The 24949-nt window shown below is 40.5% G+C and overlaps 1 protein-coding gene and 1 pseudogene across 2 annotated transcripts in view; both read left to right on the top strand.

Moving 5' to 3' along the window:
* Positions 1–24949, top strand: part of LOC309569605 (deubiquitinase DESI2-like) — a 167916-nt gene that overhangs the window by 119983 nt on the left and 22984 nt on the right. The window contains exons 3-4 of the mRNA XM_082275491.1: positions 13879–13972; positions 19123–19264. Of these exons, the coding sequence (XP_082131617.1) occupies positions 13879–13972; positions 19123–19264 (236 nt within the window). The remainder of the gene's footprint in view (positions 1–13878; positions 13973–19122; positions 19265–24949) is intronic.
* Positions 22212–23311, top strand: LOC309569849 (annotated as a pseudogene). Its single transcript has one exon. The product of its transcript is annotated as an uncharacterized misc_RNA (transcript).

Here is a 24949-nt window from a genome sequence, read left to right as displayed (position 1 = left end):
CATTCTTCTTACTTTCTTCTAATGTAAGGAGTATTCTTAGTTCCCCCCAATGAATTAGTTTTAGTAGGGGCTTCCTTAGACCTGGAAATTATTTCAAGGATTCGCCTGGGGTAAAGACTGCCATAGAGAATCATTTTGATGTTGAAGGTTTTTAAGGTGTGCCAAATCAGGGCTCTTCTTTTACTTTGTGTTATTTTTTAAAATTTCTTTAAATAATAAATTAATTAGGAGGAAGTTATTCTGATTAGAATGCATTTATATAAACCTGGACATAAAAAGAAAGAGGCGCCTCTAAGTGTAGACTTTAGTACATTTACACATCGGTTCAAGAATTACAACTGGTAGGTGGGCACCATCCTGGGTGTTCCAGGGTAGGAGTGTTCGTTATCCAGTGGACACTGCAATCTAATACAGTGCCCCCTCTTCACCGTTATGCCGGCAATAGCGGTGGACGTGACAAAAGTGCAACGCGTTTCTGAGCAATTGTCATAAAGAAGGAGCGCAGCCGCCGACAGCAGGCACTCTCAGAAACGCGTCGCAGTTTTGTGACGTCATCTATTCACGACGCCGGAGTTTCCCGCTCTCCAAGCCTCGGTACCATCTGGTTTGCCTTCCAAGCCTCGTTCCCACTCCTGCTCCATCCAAAGCTATTGCCTGCATAATGGTGAAGAGGGGACACTGTATCCGATGGTGGCGTCCACTGGATGACAAACACTCCTACCCTGGAACACCCAGGATGGTACCAGCCTACCAGTTGTAATTCTTGCACCGATGTGAGTGTTTATTACATCATAATAAATGTAATAAAGTCTACACTTAGAGGCACCTCTTCTTTCTTTTTATTTCCAGCTTTTTTGGAACCTTTGGCTTATTGGTTCATTTGATGGCAGCCCTACATGTTGGACATGTTTATCATACATAGACTATTATGGACTTTTCCTATACTGTGCAACTGATGCGCCAGATTTATGTTTTTTAATTTATATAAACCTGTGTGTCTGTTTTCTAAAGTTATGTATTTACCAGTCAGCTGTTGCAGTTAGCAAGTCAGAACAGCTTCACCTCCTTTTCATGGAACTCTGCACTCCTTTTCACCTTCAAGCTGTCAGCATCAATTTATCAAGCCTGTCTATCGCCTTTCTTAGATGTTTCTTTGCAAGTCTGCTCCAGTTTACTTAATCAATAGGAATATGTTGGTGTTACAAGCCTGCTCTTATGTCTAAGCCATGCCATGCATTTTTTTATCTTTCAATGAATTCTTTTCTGTTAGCCCCTATTCATGAATTGTGTCTGCTCATTAAATGTGCTTATTTACTCTTCTCTTCCCCTACTTGTTTCATGCACTGGTACTGGAGATCCCTAGAGTGTATTTTCTTAAACATTTCTCTGTTTATGCAATACTTTATTTACTATATTATTGTGGTTTTTTCATGTATTCAATGTCCTACCGCATGCCCTTTAGCGGTTATTATTGCAGATTGCCCATTTACTCATCATGCGCAGATGCAGGCGTAGGCCCTGTTAAATCAATTATCTACAACACCCTGGGTTCCTGGACCCCCCCAGGGAAGATAGGTTCCACAGCTTTGCTCTCTCAGAAGCTCAGAGAGGCCACACCTGATGGGGCAGAGGTAGCTGGGCTTGTGTCCTGCAACCAGGTGGGAACCTAATGTCATGCAGCATCCTCAGACCCATCTACTGTGGGGAGCATTACCGAACTTGCAGCCAGAGTACTGCATTTTCAGATGGGTGGGTCTTTGTTCTTGGATTCCTCCAGCTGTTCATCAGTGTTACCAGAGCTACCCTGGACATCACTGAAAGGGATGCTGTTTATGGGGATAATCACATGTAGCTGTTTGTAATTTGAGCTGTTTTATTCAGGGCTTTTTTCAGTGGGAACGCGGGAGAACCCAGTTCCGGCATCTTAAGAACTGAATGTATGTAATGGCAAGGGCTGCTGGGTTGTGCTACAGCGTCTAATGATGCTGGCTGCTGGGGGATCTATGGTTCCTGGAGGGATGAATTTTTGTGAGGGGAGGGGGTTGTTGCTGGGGAGGTCTATTGTTGCTGCTGGGGGCCTATTGTCTCTGGAAGGAATCTATTTTTGCAGGGGGGGTCTATTGTTGCATCTGGGGGATCTATTGTTGCTAGGGTTGTTCTTATGTTGCTGGGAGGGATTTACTGTTGTGGGAGCAGTCTATTGATGCTGGCTGTGAAGAGATCTGTTGTTGCTTCCAGGGGGTCTATTGTTGCTGGGGGGGGTACTTTTTGTGGGTGTCCAATTGTTGCTGGGGATCTATTGTTACTGGAGGGGTCTATTGTTGGCTGCAGGGGACCTATTTTACTGCTTCTCTTGTTATCACCACAAATATGAACAAGAAAAGGATCAGGCACCCAGGTAATTAGAGGTATTTAGCTTAACCCAAGGGAAACAAAAATGCTGCTAATCTACTGCAGGTGTCCTGCATGTGAATGAAGAGAAAATATAATCAGCGCAAATGTGTGCTATTCCCAAGCTGTAAAGTGCTCATATGCAAATTAAATATAATGAATAAATAATCGTTTATGATATATATATTCTGTGGTGTGTGGATAATAACAAGATCAAAAGTGCACAAATGTCTCGACAATGATGAATTCCTAAAAATAATAGTAGAAAACTAATATTCAAAAAAGTGCAAGTGCAATGACTCAAAAAAATAATAAGTTATGACATCCAATCATATTTAAAAAAAAAGCATGTGCAAAACATATCCCAAAAAAAGTGCATGTGCAATGAATCAGCGTGGAAAAAAAACTCTTGAAATGTTCAATCAAATTGATAAAAAAAAATTCTTCAATTAATTTACCTATAGATCAAAAATATACAATAAATAGATAGTCCATGAAAAGTCCCAAGTGAAAGAAAGTGCAAAAATGTGATCTGATGAAATTCAATTGATAGATGATCCTCAGTGATCAGATGTGAAGAAATCACACCAAATGTGCTCCACCATTTCCACCAAATATAACTCACCTGATGGGAAGCTGGTTAAATTATAAACCAGCACTCGCGCTTAATAGAAAATTCCCAGCATAATGGTTTGTATTTGAAACTTCAGCTATAAATCTTCATAGATATATTAGTCTCACAATATTGCCAGATGGGGATAAGGGGAAAGAATGCCAGAATAGTTTAACTCCGTATTAAATACATTTATTTTAAAACAACAATGTTACACTCACAATTTCAAGCGTCTAACCTGACACTGGGATCTCTGACATCCAAACTCCGGCTGTGTCTCCAAGCTGCGAGCGTGGGGTATGACACGTGCGGTCAGAGTTGTATAAAGTACTCGAAACCCATACTTGAGTAAAAGTACAAGTGCTCGATCAAAAAGTGACTTGAGTAGAAGTGGAAGTGCTCAATCAAAAAGTGACTTGAGTAGAAGTACTAAAGTATTCAACATTTTTTGTACTTAAGTATTGCAAGTAGTTTTTTTTTAAAATTTTGCTACTCAAGTACTGAAAGTAAAAGTTCAAGTACTGTGTTATGTAGTTATTAAAGAAAGAAGTCAAAAGTTTGAACATCATATTGTTTTTTATTATTTCAAATGCAGCTTTTATTTATACATACAGTAGCATTTATTTTCGTATGCGCTGATAATACACATGTTTTGAGCTTCATGAAACCTGCCATCTACTGTTCTGGCAGTGGTAATTTTTATAATAGTAACGAGTAACTATGCAGCACAAAAAAAAATATCGGAGTAGAAGTATTGAAATCATAGAAAAAATGTAGTGAAGTAAAAGTGGAAGTAGGAGAAAAAAATTCTACTCTAGGAAAGTACAGATACCGCCTTTCGGTACTTAAGTACAGTAGTGAAGTAGTTCTACTTAGTTACTATACATCTCTGCGTGCGGTGTTTCTCTGTGTCCTAGCCCCGCCCTACTAGTTTTGTCACCTGACGTCCTCACGGAGCAGTAGGACGATGAAGGACACCGCGCCATCTTAAATAGGGGAAGATTCCAGCATCCCCGTGTAATCTGCTCTACTAACAATTGTCGATAAGCTGAATCCATCAAAAACATTAATATAAAGCATAAATATTACATAACCATCATAAATATATCAACAATATTATATCTCTCTGGGACACATTTATGTTACATAATCAGTTATATTTATACATTATCAATGATCTTCAATTATACCTATAGTCATATACTATTCTTATGTATCTCTCTGCGTGAATAATCATTGTCATTACATTATAATAGTGCATTTTTTCAATTAAAATCAGAAATATAGCTAATCTTTATGTTTAAAATCTTATCTTAAAAGTCTTTATCAGAGATGAATTTACAACACACCAATTAGCCAATTCATGAGAATTAGGCAGAACTGCATATTGGAGAAGGATTACCAAACGGATTTACTGATTGATAGGTTGTTAGAGAAAGGTTTTGAAAATGAGTATTTAAAGAATGAAAGAAACCGGATCCTGTTGAAAAATAGAGGAGAATTATTAACCAGGAAAGAGAATAAGAGCAGCAATGATATGGGTTGCAACTTTATTTCGGATTTCAACCTACAATCAAAACAAGTAGAGGAAGTAATCAGAAAGTATTGGCCCATCTTATTATAGGATGAAATTTTGAGAACCATTATTCCTAGCTAAGCCAAGTTAATTTATAGAAAGAATAGAACAATCCATAGTATGATAGTTCATACGGTTTTGGATCTCCCTCGGACAATTCAAATGTTCCCAGATTTATAAAGTTTTTTTTAGATGTAATCAATGCAAAGCCTGTTTGACTGCCAGTAAGAATAAAAGAAAAACTAAGGAATTTCAAGCAAACAACACGAAAAAAATGTCTATATTTTTCCACCTTTTCCACTCTCGATATAACCTCTCTCTAACAACCTATCAATCAGTAAACCTGTTTGAGTATGGTAATCCTTCTCCAATATGCAGTTCTGCCTAATTCTCGTGAATTGGCTACTTGGAGTTTTGTAAATCCATCTCTTATAATGAGGAATTTTAAGATAAGATTTTAAACATAAAGATTATTATAATGTAATGACAATGATTATTCACGCAGAGAGATACATAAGAATAGTATATGACTATTGGTATAATTGAAGATCATTGATAATGTATAAATATAACTGATTATGTAACATCAATGTGTCTGAAGGTGAGAAGTACCCTGTGTGAGGGGTGTAGTGGGAGGTGTGAACCCCTCACTATCTGTGTTGCTGCAGATGTTCTTAAAGGAGGCGGAGCTGTCATTTCACAAAGAGGCGGAGCTGCAAGATTCGCTGGCCATCTGGAGAGTATAGAAGCCTGAGCCATTTAAGGCAGACTGAATACCATCATTGATCGAAAAACCAGGAAGTAGTGGAGAGGAGCCCTGAGTATTGTTTATAAGGCGCATGATCTGATATATGGAGTTGAGCGATTAGCACACCCAGAGGAGTACACGTGTGAGAAGAAGCACCCCACATATTGAACACGGTGTTAGGTGGAGGGTTTATACATCTATGAAATTTCGTTCACTTGGATACATTATTGGAACATTTATTTTTTCACCTTTGAACTTTTTAGGTCACCTGTGGCATTTTTTTAAAGAACTGCGTGATTTTATGCACCTTTTTGTTTAATGCACTGAGCACTTTACCTGTCACTTTATTAACCATATGTCTTTATACAATTTTTTATTGAGTTAAGAGTGTTAATATTATTTATTCTATTTATGGGCTACACTAATGCACTTTACACCTGATGTACAGATATACAAACGAATATCACTATTCATTTTCCCTATTTCTTAGGGACCTTAATTTATAAATTAACCACATTTATTAATTCACATCTGAGCTGCACTTTAGCATTTATTTAAAAACTAGTCATATCACTTCCCAGAAGCGCAGTATCCCCTACCCCTTACTATTAGCCTTTTACTGCATGGTTTTCAGTATTGGTGCATGCAGCATCTAGGAAGTGCTTTTTTAGATTATATAATTCCTCAGACAGCGCGTGACTCATACCACAATACATATAACTTATATTTTATATAGATACGGCCCACACAGAGTGATATATTTCAACCATTTCTTTCTTTTAATTTTGAAGATTATGGCTTACAGCTAGTGAAAACCCAAAATTCAGTATCTCAGAAAATTAGAATATTACATAAGACCAATAAAAAAAAAGGTTTTTATTACAGAAATGTTGGCTTACTGAAAAGTATGTCCATGTACAGTATAGTATGCACTCAATACTTTGTTGGGGCTCCTTTTGCATGATCTACTGCATCAATGCGGAGTGGCATGGAGGCGACCAGCCTGTGGCGCTGCTGAGGTATTATGGAAGCCCAGGTTACTTTGATAACGGCCTTCAGCTGCATTGTTGGGTCTGGTGTCTCTCATCTTCCTCTTGACAATAACCCACAGATTCTCCATGGGGTTTAGGTCAGGCTGGCCAAGCAAGCACAGTGATACCATGACCATTAAACCAGGTATTGGTATTTTTGGCAGTGTGGGCAGGTGCTGCTGGAAAATGAAATCAGCATCTCCATAATGCTTGTCAGCAGAGGGAAGCATGAAGTGCTCTAGAGTTAATTGGTAGAGGGCTGCACTGACATCAGACTTTGGATAAAACACAGTGGACCAACATCAGCAGATGACATGGCTCCCCCAAATCATCATGGACTGTGGAAAATTTTGCATTTCATTTGGAAATCAAGGTCCCAGAGTCTGAAGGCAGAGGGGAGAGGCACAGAATCCAAATAGCATGAGTTCCAGTGTGAAGTTTCCACAGTCCGTGATGACTTGGGAAGCCATGTCATCTGTTGGTGTTGGTCCACTGTGTTTTTGGCTTAAGACTGTGGGCAGAATAGGGGTAAAACAAAGGCTGGCAAATGTGCTTGGATTAGCTAGACTGTGGCACGGAGGGCAATATAAGCAAAGTGACCCACAGAATCTACATTAACAAAATTAATGGTGCTGGATGGGTAGTGTCGCGTAGCTCCTATTATGTATTAGCTTGGTTCAAGATAGTTAGATCTTACTGGTTTCTTTAAAGAAAAAAAAATCGAAAAAAAAGTTTACAGAAGCCAGTGACAAGTATAGGTGCTGAACACATAAGCAACCCTAAAATAATATTTGTCAAAACATTATTTGTAAAAACAAGATTAGCACATGGGACCACTGCCCTATACCAGCCATTTATTACCTCATATACTGTGTAACTATCATACATGAATATACAATTGCATAGCTCCCAACTGTTCCTGGTTTGGAGGCATTGTCCCTCTGTTTTGGAACCATATACCTCTGTCCCTCTTTCCTACTACTTTGTCTCTCCTTTTTTAATCTTATGTATAGACCTGTATAAAGATTTCTCTAGAGTTATGTACAGTGTCAGGACAAGGTCATCCAGCGCCCAGGGCAAAGAAGCCCAACTGCGCCCCCCCCCCCCTTTCCCTTAGAGTTAGGGCCAGGGCAACCCTATCCCTGCAATAAAGCATTGCGACCAGGGCAGCCGCCCCTCCTGCCGACCCCTTGTTCCGGCCCTGGTTATGTACCATTTAGAAGTGTTATACTGCTGTACACTGTACAACCAACCACTACGTTATTGAATTTGTTCAAGCATAAAGAAAAAGTAGTGGTGAAAGAGAACACTTGTGGGTTAAACCAATTATTTTTTGCATGTCAATTCTTCATGGTCCATGTAACTGATGCATCGCAGGAATGTGCCCCTGGCCTACATACTTTTCACTGTAAGGTGTCCCTGATTCTCATCTCAGAAATTTGGAAAGTAAGGAGTTGGATTACAAAATTCATGCATTTAATCTAAAGACTTAAAAAGCCACAGGTGAATCAAGATACATTTTAGTCATGAGATCTGATGCTAGTTCTCCACCTCTAATAGTTTAATTTTTTAAAGTGAGAAATAAATTAATCTGATAGCTTCATTTTATCAAGCAGTACCACTTTCTACTCTACCCCCTCTAATCTATATTCACCTTCTCTGCGGCTTTCCAAATGTCAAGTCCGTGACATTGTAAAATAATTGCACCTCTCTCCAGTCATTTATTCAATGTTCCTGACAAACAAATTGTGCTCAATTTGTCTGCACTGCCCTAAATCCAAGGCTATTTGTTTGTGCCTTTCACTTTCTTTATTGTACACAGAGCTGTAAAAGGTCACCCAGGGTTTTGTACATGAATGCAACATGAATTTTGAACAACGGCATCTAATCTCAGTTAGGTGTCCAATGAGTAGCTTAAAGGAGAATTCCAGGCAAACAAAATTCAGTAAGAAATATGTAAAAAGAAACAATTTTTAAATATTTGTGTTTGCTTTTGATTTGGGGCGCACCTTTCTGAAGCAAAAAAGAAAAAAAAAAATCTGTATTGTTAGTGCAGGAAATTCCTTCTTTCGTGTCCTTTGATTTTTAGCTGAAAGAAACCTTTCAGATACCCATGTTCACGGTGATGTATTTCCTAAAATATTTGGAGAATTTTTAATACTTTTTCCAGTTGCAGCCTAATATTAATAGTTCATTTTCATGTTGGAATTTTCAGTCCAGAATAAAATTCCTTTTATAACTATTTCTTTCAACAGGCTTGACCTCCATGACATATGGTAATCTCCATCTACTTGTCTCCACTATATTCAGAACAAATACCCTCAATAAGCACTTTCTGCTTCAGCAGTTACACTTGAATTTTTAACAATTTAAGTAGTAGGCACCTTCTGGTCTCTGCTTTTAAGGCAGAAAATGTAAAGCCAATCTCTGGCCAAAAATAACCACCTCCAATTGCTACCACCTCTACTGCCAGGCTGCAGTAAAAGTAGAGTAAAAAGTAAAAGTTGAACTACGATGTTACTGCTCCCCAGACCAACCATCTAAAGAAGGGCATGTCACATTTGACTTACAGCTCCACGGCTAAATGCAACCCACTTAAGAGTATGTGTCCACACTGCATCTGTCCTGCAACCATGTGCAATGCACATGGTTGCAGAAAGGTGGTTCAATCTTTTTAGGGTTGAAACAGCTGGTGAGAGAACACGGTCGTATCACTTACAATTTGGTAAATTTAATTTGTGATGTGAGGCGACAGCCATACATTTCCCTCTATTAAGGCCCTATGAGCCTCCCATAAAGTAGAAGCTTCTAATACAGAGCCTGTGTTTAGTCAAAAGAATTCCTCCAGTGCCTGTGAAAGAGGCTGTAATGTCCTCATTGTGAAGTAAAGAGTCCTTCAAGCGCCAATGGCAGGTTCTGGGTTTGGTTTGAGCCAGTTCAAAATTCAGGACAATAGAGGAATAATCAGGTCAATGTCTGAAGCCACTATAGACCTTAGGAGTAGGGTAGAGACTAAAAAGTAGTCTAATCTAGAATAAACACAGGGAGAAGGAAAAAAAAGAGTATTGTTTATGAGTGGGATGTTTCACACACCAAGAGTCAAATAACCTATGTTCTCTAACCCATTGATAGAATGACACCGATTTTCAAAGTAGCTGTTTAGAAGGTTGGTGGTCTTGAAAAGATATCCAATCTCTGGTGGGGGGCATGAGTAAGTTAAAGTCCCCCCCCCCCCATAACTGTATAGGGATGGGAAGATTGCAGCAGAGATTAAATGGTTTGATTAAGGAAACCAAGTTGACCTGCATTTGGAGCATATACATTAGGAATTGTAAGGGGTATACACCCATATAGACAGTTGAGAAGAATCAATCAGCCATATGGATCTAACCTAGAGGATTGGACCTGAATGGGGCAGGCCCATTTAATTAACACTGCCACCCCAGCTTTTCCGGTGGAATCTGAAGCAATGTATATAGAAGGGAAATATTTGTATGCAGATTTAAAGGAACTGCTCCTACAAAATTGGGTCTTCTGTATTAAATTGATATCAGCCCTTGACTGTCGGAATTCCTTTAGGACAGCCACCTCTTCCTGACAGAATTTAAACCCTCCACATTATAAGATAGGATTCGTAAAGACATCGCATAGCAGGATAAACCATTTACAATTTCCTTTTATTATTTTAATTTTTTGTTATTTTCTGTTGAACTACTAGTTTGTTGCTGTTTTTAAGCAGTTTGTTTCTTCCCCTTTTTTGTTTGTATCCAGTTGTATACTTCTGACCCCAGATGATTTGATTGGGGTGTGTAGGTAATTTTGTTATTTTTCTTGACAAATCATGGGATTAATTTGAGGGGGTGGGGTCAAAGGTGTGGTGTGGAGGCCAGGTGGTTATGGGTAAGTATGGCCAAAGCTTTTTTTGATTGTTCTTCTTTTCTTGGACACAGGATTGCACATACTTTTGCACTCTGTGACCCAGAGTCAGCTTATAGCAATCAATAACCTGCTGTAAGCTGACCTCACAGAGCCATTCCAGGATCTGTAAGGATCCCAACTATTAAGTCAAAATCCACCCAACTGCCAGACTGACAACTGGCTCCACTGTTAGTGTATGGCTGAGAGCCGTAGTCAGCTGCACCCGCTCCTTCCCCTTCCTAGATCTCCAATAAGCGCTGGAGGTGCAGAACGGAAAGCGGAAACTGACAGTCACTTCTCTCTGCTCTAAAAAAGCCAAGAGCTGAGCGATCAGCGGACTTAAAACTGACATGGGACAGCTGCAGCATAGAGGTGAGTATGTGTGTGTTTTTTTTTATTATTCCTATACGTCTCTTTAAATCAAAATTGTTTAACATGTCTGACAGATACAGATTTAAGGACAACAACATATTCTGGATTTTAGTATCACTTTCCAATTCTGCTTCTCCTTTTTTTTTTTTTTATCTGAGGAAAAGAGAGGCTCAAATTTTGTTTTTGAGATGTGTGCAGTTCATCTTGAATACTGGGATATTTTTATATTTTTAATTTAGGAAAATAACAAGTTCATTGGAAGAAATGTCTTAACAATTTGAATTAGTATCAGGATACCCTGCCAATTTGAGTCTGGCATCTGTTTTGGCATATATTTTTTTTAAAGTGATAAAGATTCAAAAGCATATTATTTCCAGCAAAATGTCACTAATGTAACAGTTCATTTGGCAAATAAAACAAAATGTATGTTTTCATAAAGTATAAAATAGAGACAGCTTGCCAGTTTGTAAAATATAGATTGATTTATATAGAAAGCTGCTGCCACTTGTGAAAACAGGATTCTGCCTTTATAAGACATGTTCATAAAGCTGTGTGCTTTGTACAATAAATCACATCCTGCGCACGAATGCGTTAGTCAGACACCAACACTTCTCATACATCCTCTCTTCCTCAGAGCCAAACAATTTAGACCCTTATGGCTTGACACTGCATATCTAATTAAGGATGCCATGAGAATCCTTTGCTCCTCCCACTGCTAAGATGGGCTTGATACCAGCAAGTCATGCGACTTTGATTATTACTATCACATGACATGAGGCAGACCCAACAACAAAACCTTCCAAATGATAAATTTTTGGATATATTGTTACAGCGCCAGAGGCTTTTAAATGGCAATATCTATGGATCACTTTTCTGCAAGTGCAGCCACCCGAGACCTAAAAGGATTTGTATGTGTCATTTATGAGTTTATAAGTATTTTTTGGTATGTGTATATATATATATATATATATATACATATATATATACATATATATATATATATATATATATATATATATATATATATATATATACACATATACCAAATTTCAGTATCAAACAAAACCTCACAAATGAATATCTTTTTCATTTGTGAGGTTTTTTTTTTTTGTTGGGTCTACCTCATGTCATGTGATAGTAATGTGACAACACAGTTTCCCTGAGGGCAGCCTGTAGGGTACTTCCCTGGCGGAGGCAGATATGAAAGGCAAACCAACTGGTCAGTCACAGTATCCCTTCTACAGAACGCAAGCACCTTGGCTTAGACCAGTGACAATGTTTCCAGCAGATGATAAGACTTCAAATGAAGATTCTCTATAAGGTTGTAAGTAAAGGTTTTCCTATTTTGTCCACCCCTTACACATTCCCCTGCCCCCCCCCCCCCCCATGTATACTGGGATATGTGAAACCATTGGAGATCTGCCTAAGGGGGGTTACAACTAGTTGGTGACTGTTTTGCTGTGCTGGGTCTAGTGCTAGTCCCTTAAGGCATGGTGGAGGCATAAAAGATTTCATTCACAGGCAATTCAGAGAAGGGGACTGTCTGATTTTTCCCTCTACCTCCACAGTGGGTAAGCATCCCTGGCCACCCCAGACCACAAAGTCACAAAAAAATACTCCTCCTCTTCATGAAGTTTGGCTCCCACATGTTAAGCTTAAGTTTGTGTACTATTGGCAGACAAATGAGTTTGCAAATTGGTAGCTTTGAGCTACAAAAAAAAGGTTTCAGACACCCCCTCCGCAAAGGTTTTTCATTTTTTTTCACCACCATCCTGTGCCTTATCTTCACCAGCTATCGAATTTGTGTCTGGCCATCAAAGGGACTCTTGGCACAGGGGGCGACATGTCCAGTTCCAACTACAGAAAGTCTCCATGATTTTTACACAAACCTCCTCACGATGACAAAGGGGAGTGGCATATGACCTGTCTTAAAGCATTGCATTTTTTGCCAAAATTCGCAAGTTCACCATGGAGTTGACCTGTTTTGGTAATAGCGTCTTGGCATCAGGGGGCTGTCTGGCAACCACAGATAGCAAAGATGCATACCTCAATGTACTCATTTACAAGGGTTCTTGCATTTTGGAGAAGAGAAGAAGCTTTATTAGTTTGCAGTCTTGCCAAGATGTTGTTGCCAGAGATAGCAATAGTGGGGTACCTGGACGGACTTTTATTCTGTGTGAAGTCTTACTCAGAACTGGAGTCCAACCCTTCTATCATCTTTTGGACTTTGGAGGAATTGAGGTGAAATTTACATTTCAAGAATTCCTTAATTATTCTGTCTCCTGGAATATCTGGTGCTGGTATGGAATACAAACCAGTTTAAGGTGTTCCTTCTGTCAGAAAAAATTGAGAAGGGAGTAGCAGGGAAGTTGGAGTCACACAATGCCACAGAGGTGGTCCATGTAAACCATTGGGGGGACCACAAGCACAGTAGCAGTACTGGAAAAGTCTCACAGTCTCACATCCTGGGTTAGGCAAAGAATCATGTAGTTATTACTTCAGCATGTAGAGTCTACGAACTGGTAAAGTTATCTTGCAAGCCTACAAGGTTGACCTGTGTAGAAAACTCTCTTTTCTGGGTAAGGTGGTATCAGCTTTTTAAGTGAACTAAAACATTGCACTTTTGTTACTTTGTCCTACCCAAGTCCACCTGAATGAATTTGCCATTCTTTGGATGTAGTCTGGGTGAATGGGGTGCATTTTGAATACCATATTTGGGATTCCTAGGTCAGATTCTCTGTTGATGGTTGTAGAGGGGCAGCCAACCTTAGGGTTTTGCAGCACTGCCATCAAGCACCAAGTACCAATGATTTTGGTTACAGTGCATTCTACGAGAAGTATACGTGCATCCTGGAATTCTGACAACAGGCATCGATTACTGAGCTTTGTAAGTGGCCACTCAGTTGTCAGTTCTTATATTTACTACATTTTAGAAGGTGGATGTAGCAGCATTACCTTATGCCAATTTTAGGAGTAAAGTTTTGCAGGCACAGTTTGACTGACCTGTATAAATTACTTTTAAGACAGTCTGGTTTTCCATTTTACTTCCTACTTCTTCTTCTTCCTAGGCAGTCATGTCTACTTAGTTTTCAAACAAGTTGAAGAAAGTTCTTTCAAAGAAACACATTCTATGTCAAAATATATACACATCTTTTTTTAAAATACTTCTTTATTGCTCAGTGATTTTTTGGTTAACATTTTCTAAGTGTCTGTAATTGTTTATTTACAGAGTTTGCCTATGGAGGACATCCCTACCCTTTCAGTGGCATTTTTGAAATTACACCCGGCAGCGCAGTGGAACTTGGAGAAACATTTAAATTCAAGTAATTGTAATTTACGCCTTTTATGCGCCTAATGCACTTGATACAAAGCACGTCATGTCACCATGTGCTTAGTTAGCATTGTGGTAATAGTCAGTAACCGTAATGTAATTTATGAAGTTCAACCAGTTTTAGAAACTCCACATCTATTTTTAGATAAGAAAAACCATGAAAGATATTCTAGATGCTGAAAGATGATAATCAATATCAACGTTTTAGTTTCATGTTTAGTACTAAAGAATATTTACACTTATCTACACTTTTAAAATTGAATTCCAAGCAAAAGGTTAAATACACAACTAAAATACAAAGATTTGAAATTCTCTTTACCCTTTCTTGTGATCCAGGCAACCCTGCCAGACAGCATAATTATTGTGGCAACTTCACGTTTCCCCACTTATGTTAGCTTTACAGCTTAGACATGGATCCACCCCTAGGCTGCTAATTGAACAGTGTAGAACCATCACTCCAAGGATGAGGGCATCAATCTGCTTTCTCCTCCTCTAAGAATGCTTATACGTGTCAACACTAGAGCCTAACTGGCTTAGGACTAGTGTACATGGACATATGAGTTCCATGAGTATCTTGTTAAAAAGTTAATGTACTTTAACCGCTTGCCGACCACCGCACGACTATTTACGTCGGCAGTCAGCCCCTCACAGGCAAAGCGACGTAGGGCTACGTCGCTAGCCTGTGAGGCTCTAGGGAGTGAGCGCGCGCCGCTGGAGGCGCGGTCACAGACCCCCCCCGCGCGTGTGCCCGGCTTACCCGATGTCCGCCGGGCACTCGCGATCTTCTGTAACACCGGAAAAAAGGCAGGCTGGTAATGTAAACAAAGCCGCCACTATGTAGGACCGTTGATCTCTGTTCTTACACTAGTAGCCACAGCCAATCACAGTTAGAAACACACCCCTAGGGACACACTTAACCCCTCCCTCTCCAATAAAGTTAACTTCACTGCCAGTGTAATTTTTACAGTAACAGTGCATATGTATAGCACTGATTACTGCAGTAATGTCACTGGTAACCCCAAAAGTGTAAAAAATGTCAGTCAAGGGTCCGATCTGTCCGCCGCAATGTCGCAGTCCTGAAAAAAAAATCGCAGATCGCCGCCATTACTCGTTAAAAAAAAAAATAATAAAAATGACAAAAATCTTTCCCTTAGTTAGTAAACCAAATAACTTTTGCGCAAACCAATCAAAATACGCTTATTGCGATTTTTTTTTTTTTTTTACCAAACATAGGTAGCATAAAACAAATTGGCCTAAAATGTTAAAAAATTTTGATTTTTAATTTTTTTTTTAGGAATTTCATATAAAAAAATGTGAAAAATATTGTTATTTTTGCAAAATTGACGCTATTTTTTTGTTTATAGCGCATGATCAAAAAATTGCACAAGTGATCACATACCACCAAAAGAAAGCTCCGTTTGTGGGAAAAAAAGGACGTCAAATTCGTTTAGGTACAGCGTCACACGACCGCGCAATTGTCCGTTAAAGTCACGCAGTGCCGAATCGCAAAATAGGCCCTGGTCAGGAAGGGGGTAAAATCTTCCAGGGCTTAAGTGGTTAATCTTTATAGTGCTGCTCTTTCCTCCCTAGTTCTGCTGTGTACAGCACCACACAGCCCTATTAAAGATAAATTCAGATACTTACACTTTAATTAAAAAACAAAACAAAAAAAACATTATATTTTTATTGAATTCCTAACTGGATTAAATAGTGATCTTTATCTGCCTGTGGTTCAGCTTTAATCAACAGTTCTTTTACAGGGCATTCATTGTATTAAATAGTTTGTGCTAGAAGAAGATATTGCAGCCGCTTTTAGTATTCTATGATTGTTTGAAGGTGAATTGTAATTACTGGATCATTTATTTTTACTGAGTAATGTTCTGCCTGCGTATCAGCTGTGCTATTCTATTAATATGAGAGGCCAGTCATGTCCAGCGTTCTGGTTTTTACAAGAGATAATTGCCCAAGGCCATACAAAACACATGCCAAGTCTTAAAGCAAACTTGTATTTGTGTACTAAACATTTACTGTAGACTGATTAATATTCTACTGAATTTTTTTATTGATTAAGATTTCATTGTGTTTTGGTAGCATCATAATTAAAGGGCCAGTCCATCCAAAGCTGAAATTTCAGTTTTTGGCAGATTGTTACATCTCTCCGTGAGATCACTGTGCTTGAGCGCCTGGGTGGCATTATAAAAGGATCCCCCTATTGTTATAATTTCCTTTTTTAATGTGGTCAATCCAACAGGGGAGGGGATGAAACCCACAAAAATGGGCATCCAAAACAAAACAAAAACTAAGCTTCAAGGGAAATCTTTCTGTTATATATTTTTAACTGATATCCAGCTCTCCCAAAACCTTATTTTAACAGAACTGTCATAGCAGCATGCAGTATATATATATATATATATATATATATATATATATATATATATAGTCTATGAAAGGGATGGGCTTAAAGTAAATCTTTCCTAAACATGGCAAATCCAAATAAACATGATGGGAAAAAAAAGCATCATTAGAGGTTACCTTAAGTGAAATCCACATAATAAAATGCTGAGCACATCCAGACATATAGGTGCTGAAGTTATATGCAAATGTCAACCATTAGGTAAGCTTGGAGAGGTAGAAGGGACGGGTCAATATTAACAGAAGAGTCTTGATTTTTGGATGAAGTCCGCTTCATATTTCCCCAGATCTATTTATTGGTTTAAAAGCTACGCCACAGAACAATACAAAGGGAAAAAATATTAACAATTCCTAGTATGTACAGTGGGTACGGAAAGTATTCAGACCCCCTTACATTTTTCACTCTTTGTTATATTGCAGCCATTTGCTAAAATTTAGGTTCATTCTTCTTCCTCATGAATGTACACATAGCACCCCATACTGACAGAAAAACACAGAATTGTTGACATTGTTGCAGATTTATTAAAAAAAAAAAACTGAAATATCACATGGTCCTAAGTATTCAGACCCTTTGCTGTGACACTCATATATTTAACTCAGGTGCTTTCCATTTCTTCTGATCATCATTGAGATGGTTCTACACCTTCATTTGAGTCCAGCTGTGTTTGATTATACTGATTGGACTTGATTAGGAAAGCCACACACCTGTCTATATAAGACCTTCCAGATCACAATGCATGTCAGAGCAAATGAGAATCATGAGGTCAAAGGAACTGCCTGAAGAGCTCAGAGACAGAATTGTGGCAAGGCACAGATCTGGCCAAGGTTACAAAAAGATTTCTGCTGCACTTAAGGTTCCTAAGAGCACAGTGGCCTCCATAATCCTCAAATGGAAGATGTTTGGGACGACTAGAACCCTTCCTAGGGCTGGCCGTCCGGCCAAACTGAGCTATCGGGGGAGAAGAGCCTTGGTGAGAGAGGTAAAGAAGAACCCAAAGATCACTGTGGCTGAGCTCCAGAGATGCAGTCAGGAGATGGGAGAAAGTTGTAGAAAGTCAACCATCACTGCAGCCCTCCACCAGTCGGGGCTTTATGGCAGAGTGGCCCGACGGAAGCCTCTCCTCAGTGTAAGACACATGAAAGCCCGCATGGAGTTTGCTAAAAAAACACCTGAAGGACTCCAAGATGGTGAGAAATAAGATTCTCTGGCCTGATGAGACCAAAATAGAACTTTTTGGCCTTAATTCTAAGCGGTATGTGTTGAGAAAACCAGGCACTGCTCATCACCTGTCCAATACAGTCCCAACAGTGAAGCATGGTGGTGGCAGCATCATGCTGTGGGGGTGTTTTTCAGCTGCAGGGACAGGACGACTGGTTGCAATCAAGGGAAAGATGAATGCGGCCAAGTACAGGGATATCCTGGACAAAAACCTTCTCCAGAGTGCTCTGGACCTCAGACTGGGCAGAAGGTTTACCTTCCAACAAGACAATGACCCTAAGCACACAGCTAAAATAACGAAGGAGTGGCTTCACAACAACTCTGTGACTGTTCTTGAATGGCCCAGCCAGAGCCCTGACTTAAACCCAATTGAGCATCTCTGGAGAGACCTAAAAATGGCTGTCCACCAACGTTTACCATCCAACCTGACAGAACTGGAGAGGATCTGCAAGGAGGAATGGCAGAGGATCCCCAAATCCAGGTGTGAAAGACTTGTTGCATCTTTCCCAAAAAGACTCCTGGCTGTATTAGATCAAAAGGGGGCTTCTACTAAATACTGAGCAAAGGGTCTGAATACTTAGGACCATGTGATATTTCAGTTTTTCTTTTTTAATAAATCTGCAACAATGTCAACAATTCTGTGTTTTTCTGTCAGTATGGGGTGCTATGTGTACATTCATGAGGAAGAAGAATGAACTTAAATGATTTTAGCAAATGGCTGCAATATAACAAAGAGTGAAAAATTTAAGGGGGTCTGAATACTTTCCGTACCCACTGTATATGTCTTACTTCCATTGCTGTCATTGCAAACTGTTACGCGCTAACAGATGTCACTTTTCATTGTAGGCAAGTCGTGATTTTTTTCGATTTGCCTAAATATATAATTGCAGACATGTCCAGTCTGCAGAGCATCATATCATTTATTAATCACAATTTTCAAGTTTTCTGAATTGCATAATTCTCAGATGGAAATATTTAAACAAACTTAAAGTTGTGATTTGCCAATCCGTCTGATAAAATAATTTGCTGAAAATTCACAGCTACACTTTAAAGCGGAAGTAAAGTCTGTACTGTAGGTTCTTTTTTTTTTTCTTCTAACCTGGAAAGTAAAGGCATAATGTGCTAGTATGCATCGCATACTAGTACATTATGTGACACTTGCGTCCAAATGAAGCCCTCGTCGTCCCCGCTGGATGCCGCATCCATCTTCGCCCATCTTCCTTCTGGGTCTGTGGACTCTGGCTGTGCTACCGCAGGAGCTGCCGGTCACGGCACAGGGCTCTGAAGAAACAGCACGGGCAGCCGTTCCCTCAGAGTGCATGCGCCGATGACGTCATTACAACATTACAGGGGAGTTTACAAAATGTCTAAACTATATAATCATAATTTCCCTAGAACCTTTAATTAGACCCTTCTAACTTATCTAGCTGACATACGTGTGCTGCAGAGTTCTGGTTTTAATGGTGGTCACAAGGTCTCCTTGTCATTTCTGTCATTTGTGTCTCCTACAGGGAAGCCATTGCCCTTGGTACAACAGACTTCACAGAGGAAGACATTGATAACATCATGGAGGAGCTAGGGAAGGAGTATAAGGGCAACGCCTACCATTTAATGCACAAAAACTGCAATCACTTCTCTGCAGCTCTGGCTGAGGTCTGTGACACCGTGATCCCACCTGCCTGGTACCACGCTGATTTGCATTCATGTCCCCTTATGTGCTGTTAACACAGCAGCCACGTCCCTGTTTGCTCTCTCATTTGAATAAATCTGGAGGAGTATGATTACATTATAGCATCTCAAATAAAAAGACAGCTGCTGATGTAAAAAAAGATAGAAGGGAAGGGAAAGACTTGAACACAGCAAGCGCCAATTTTCAGAATATTCACATTGACTTCTTGCTGATGTTGGTCATGAAACGATGGAACAATTAAACAAAGAAATGATTTCCCACTTCATACAGCACTGTTAGCTGATATATTTCTAAACCAACTGTAAATGGAAATATCTAAATAAGGTTTGTTTGGTTTTAATTTATAGCAAACTAAAGAACCACTTGCAAAAAATTGTATTCCAGTAACTGCATGTGATTAATACTTGTAATATTAGCATTTCGTTTATCAAAAGTTTTCTTGTATCCTATACGGTTATATATATTTTTATCCATACTTATATATACTGTATACAAGATCAAGCTGTTCAAGATAAGTGACAGTAAGGGGTTAATTTACTAAAACTGGATAGTGCAAAATCTGGTGCAGCTGTGCATGGTAGCCAAGCAGCTTCTAACTTCAGCTTGTTCAATTAAGTGTTCACAAATAAAACCTGGAAGCAGATTGATTTCTATGCAAAACTGCACTTGATTTTGCACTCTCCAGTTTTAGTAAACAAACCCCATAGAGAACACTGGACAAACTATAAGGAAAAAAAACCACGCACCAATATAAGGAATTGCAAGTTTGTTGGAGCAGGGCCATCTTACCAAATGGGCACGCTGGGCAGCTGCCCAGGGGCCCCACTTGCCCGGGGGGCCCCACCTGCCCAGCGACCCAGCCCCAGCCAAACATTAGTCCCAATTCCTGTGTGCATCCCGCCGCCGAACTTAGCAGGTGGCAGGCGCCTGTCGGCCCTGCGCTGCTATCAGGCATCTCAGGCCGTGGAGGGGGAGCCCACAACTGCATGAATGCCTGTTCGCCTCCACAGGAACACACAGGACAGTCGAGTCTGACTCTTGTCCGTGTTTGTATTCACACGACTCAGCCACCCAACTTGGAAGCTGTCATTAGCCTGGCACTGCTGTACCAAAAAATATCACCTTATCGATAATTAGCATTTTTAATCTCGTGGGTGATTTTGTAGGCAGGGCCCCAGTGCACGGTATTGCCCGGGGCCCTTTAACCGCTTGCTGACCACCCGCCGCAGTTGTACGGCGGCAGTCTGGCGATCCCAGGCAAAGTGCCGTACATGTACGGCACTAGCCTGAAAGGAGCTAGGGGGCGATCGCACGCCACCGGAGGCACGCTCCTGCCCCCGCTCATCGGCTGGGGAGTCAGTGTGTGTGACCGGCGGCTCCGATGGCAGCCGGCCACTCGCAATCTCCCGCTGCAGTGAGAGAAGGACAGACGGCTGATGTAAACACAGCCGTCTGTCATTCTCACTAAAGTAATCACAGAGGCTATGCGATCCTGCTATGTAGGATCGCATGTCTCTGTGATTACATCACAAGCCACCACCCTCCACACTTCGAAGCACGCCCCTAGGGACACACTTAACCCCTTGATCGCCAGTGTCATTTTTACAGTAACAGTGCATATTTATAGCACTGATTACTGTAGTAATGTCACTGGTACTCCCAAAAGTGTCAAAATTTCAGTCAGGGGTCCGATCTGTCCGCCGCAATGTCGCAGTCGCAAAAAAAAACGCAGATCGCCGCCATTACTAGTTAAAAAAAAAACAATAAAAATTACATAAATCTTTTCCGTAGTTAGTAAACGCAATAACTTTTGCGCAAACCAATCAAAATACGCTTATTGCGATCTTTTTTTAACCAAAAATATGTAGCAGAAAACAAATTGGCCTAAAATGTTAAAACATTTGGATTTTTTTTGAGAATTTCATATAAAAAAAAGTGAAAAATATTGTTATTTTTTTCAAAATTGTCGCTGTTTTTTTGTTTATAGCGCAAATAATAAAAATTGCACAAGTAATCAAATACCACCAAAAGAAAGCTCAGTTTGTGGGAAAAGGGACGTCAATTTCGTTTGGGTACAGCGTCGCACGACCGCGCAATTGTCCGTTGAATTAACGCAGTGCTGAATCGCAAAATAGAGCCTGGTCATTGAGCAGCCAAATCTTCCGGAGCTAAAGTGGTAAATGGTCTGCAGATGGCACTGTGTTGGAGTGCAGACGGATCATTGGAGTCAGCACCCTAAGGGTATATTTTGACTATATTTCAATGAAAGGAGTGCTAGACCAAGTGATAAGAGTCCAAATTAATTAATTTGTTTACACTAAAAAATATACAACATGTTTTCTGGACTAATAGAAATTTCCCATTCATCAGCGGTTTAGTCAACGAGAAAGCACCCCCGAAACACGTTGAATGTTTTTTATGTTTGTGTTAACCAATACGTTTTTTTGGACTCTTTTATCATTTGGTCTGGCACCCCTTCCATTAGTGCATGTTACTTTCTGGTAACCTGCTGGGTCCCTCCAGGAGCGTATTCCTGTCTGTTGTGAGCAGCCTAACATGAGCTACTTAGCACTCCAAATGGTTTTGTCCTCTCACTACTTTGCGTGAACTCACATCAAAGTCCCAGCGCCTCTTGGATGCTTTTTTGGGACAAACTATAGTACTGCCAGGAGACCATTGTAAGCACCCCTGGCAGGATTTATTATTGCAAATATGATCATTACATGAATTAACAATTTCAGGATAAGGTATTTTTATTGATATATTATTGATCTTTAAACACTTCTAGTCCCTTCACCATTTATAAATGGCAGCAGGTTGAAGTGGTTATACCGGGATCATGACTACAGTGACAGTGATGATCCTGATATAATTTCTTTCAGCAGCCGATTCTCTTTTCCTGGTGCCTCCATGGCAGCATACACATGGTTGGTTGCTCCGCCCCTAACTAACCCACAGGACCACTTTAACTCAATAAAAGAAAGAGTCAGCCCCCCTCAGGTCATTCTATTAGCCACCAGGCACAGGTGGCTAATAAATATTTTGAAAAGCCAGTTTATCTCGACACAGAAAATGACATACCTGGGGGCTATTTGATACCCCAAAAAGAGCAGTATCACTCCCACCAGAAAAGGTCCCTATAATCATAGGGAAAGTAGAGAGAGCATTGGCAAGGAAGTCCATGTCGGCAGTGGAATGTCTAAATCTCCTCGGCTCCTTTTCATCATGCATTCCCATGATCAAATGGGCTCGTTGGCATCTCCGCACCTTCCAACAAGGATTCTTTCCCAGTGGAGGAGGAGGTCCTTGTCACAGAGAATCCTGATTACACTCTCAATGAAGTCCAGTCTGTGGTGGTGGACGAAACCCCCCCAACCTTCTAAATCATTGCTATCTTGGCCCCATCTCTTGTATCACTCTTACATCAGACGCAAGTCAGTCGGCTGGGGCACCCACTTCAAAAATCAGCTGATTCAGCGCAAATGGCAGTTCAATGCAGAGGGCATAGTGTCCAACATTTTGGAACTGAGAGCAGCATGGATGGCGCTATCACATTGGGGCTCTCTTCTAAGGGGCAGATCCATCTTGCCACAAATGGACAACAAGGCGGCGGTAGCTTATGTCCAGAACCATGGAGGAACACACAGCAGGTCCTTGTCCAACGAAGTAGCCCCGATTTTATCTTGGGCTGAGTCAAATCTCTCCAATCTCAGGGCATCTTACATCCCAGCTCAAGAGAATCAGCTGGCGGATTGCTTATTAAGGAAGTTTATCTACAACAACGAATGGTCCAGAGTGTTTTCCAGTGGATATGCCGCCAATGGGGCAGGCCACAAATAGACCTCTTTGCATCGCCACTCAACACCAAAACTCCTTGTTTCTTCACCAGGTATCCTGTGCAGGAGCCGGCGAGAGTGGATGCTCTAGTCCAACTTTGTATATTTCAACTAGGGTACGCGTTACCTTCGATCCCTCTAATATTGAGATTTCTTCAGCATCTGACGGAGTAGCAAGTAACAATCCTGGCGGTAATTCCTTACTGGCCAAGAAGACCTTGGTTCACGCTCCTCACCAAGCTGTCCCTGTGTGATCCCTTAACACTCCTGAACAAGCACAACCTTCTGTCTTAGGGGACCTTCTTTCATCCACATCCAGAGGTTCTGGATTTGAGGGCTTGGAAATTGAGCAGAAAATGCTGGAAAACTTAGGGTGTGCCAACTAAGTAATTCAGACTCTGCTTCAGGCCAGAAAGACATCCACCAATAGCACCTACTATAGAACAGTATGGGAAAAACTCTCAGAATTTGCATAAACCAACCGCTTTAACCCGTTAAAGCCTGGCGTTCACAATATCCTACTCTTTCTGCAGAGAGGGTTAAATTTGGGTCTAGGTCTTAGTTCTCTTAAGGTGCAAGTCTCTGCCCTTTCAGCCCTAACGGACACCAGATGGGCTCTAAACCCTCTAGTGGAGTGCTACTTAGAAGATATCACCCTTAAAACAGTCTTCTTAATTGCCATCACCTTTGGCCGGAGGGTGTCAGAAATACAAGCCTTAGAAGCTGAAGACCCCTATATTACCTTTTTTCCAGACAGGGTGGTCCTGCAACCAATACATTAGTTAGTCCCCAATGTCCTCTCAATTTACCATTTTAATCAGGAATGGGTCCTCCCGACTTTAGAAGAAGACCCAGCAATTTCAAAACTACATGAGCTGGATGTAGCAAGGACTCTCCGATGTTACATTGACCTAGCGCAACCCTTTCGCAAGAATCGCTGTCTCTTTCTAATCCCTAATGGAGCTAGAAGGGGCCTGGCAGTTTCCAAAAGAACTTTAGCAAGTTGGATCTTAAGCCTAATGCAAAGAGCATATTGGGCTAGTGGTCTTCCGGTTCCAAAATCAATCAATGCACACTCTACGCAGGGAATGGCCTTCTCTTGGGTGGCTTTGCCACTAGTCTCTCCAGAAACGTTATGTCAGGAGGCAAGCTGGTCATCTTTTACCACCTTCATGTTGCACTATAGTCCAGATCCAGCTGCCCTTACTTCCTGTGACTTTGGACAAAATGCTCTACAATTGTCTGTTTTGAAATCGAAATTAAATAAGATTTTTTTGCAGCAACCCTCTCGGAGAGCGAGTTATTTACCATGTGTATGCTGCCATGGAGGCACCAGGAAAACAGAAAATTAAATACTTACTTTTCCGTAATTTTCCTGGTGCCTATCCATGGCAGCATACGCCCTTTCTTTTAATAATCATTCGCGTTTGAGACTAGTTACAAGAATGATATGAGGGGGGCTGACTCTTTCTTTTATAGAGTTAAAGTGGTCCTGTAGGTTGATTGGGGACGAAGCAACCAACCATGTGTATGCTGCCATGGATAGGCATCAGGAAAGGAAATTTACGGAAAGGTAAGTATTTAATTTTCCATTTTAAATAAACATAGTTTGAGCAGCTAAATAGCCACTGGATTATTTTACAGGTGGCGGAAGGGGATTCCCACCCAGCGCTACAGCCTTTACTGGGCTCTCGCTTCCAATCAGGGAACCCAGTAAGGATGCGACTGGTGACATCCGGTTCCTGGGAGACAGTGAGAAAAACTGATGTTATTCCTCTCACTGTGTGACATCAACAACAAGAATCGACAAGG

The sequence above is a fragment of the Pelophylax lessonae genome (genome assembly GCF_965119305.1).
Source record: "Pelophylax lessonae genome assembly, chromosome: 13".
Lineage (NCBI taxonomy): Eukaryota > Metazoa > Chordata > Amphibia > Anura > Ranidae > Pelophylax > Pelophylax lessonae.
Note: the sequence above shows the minus strand (reverse complement) of the source record. Positions and strands in the feature narration are given on the sequence as shown.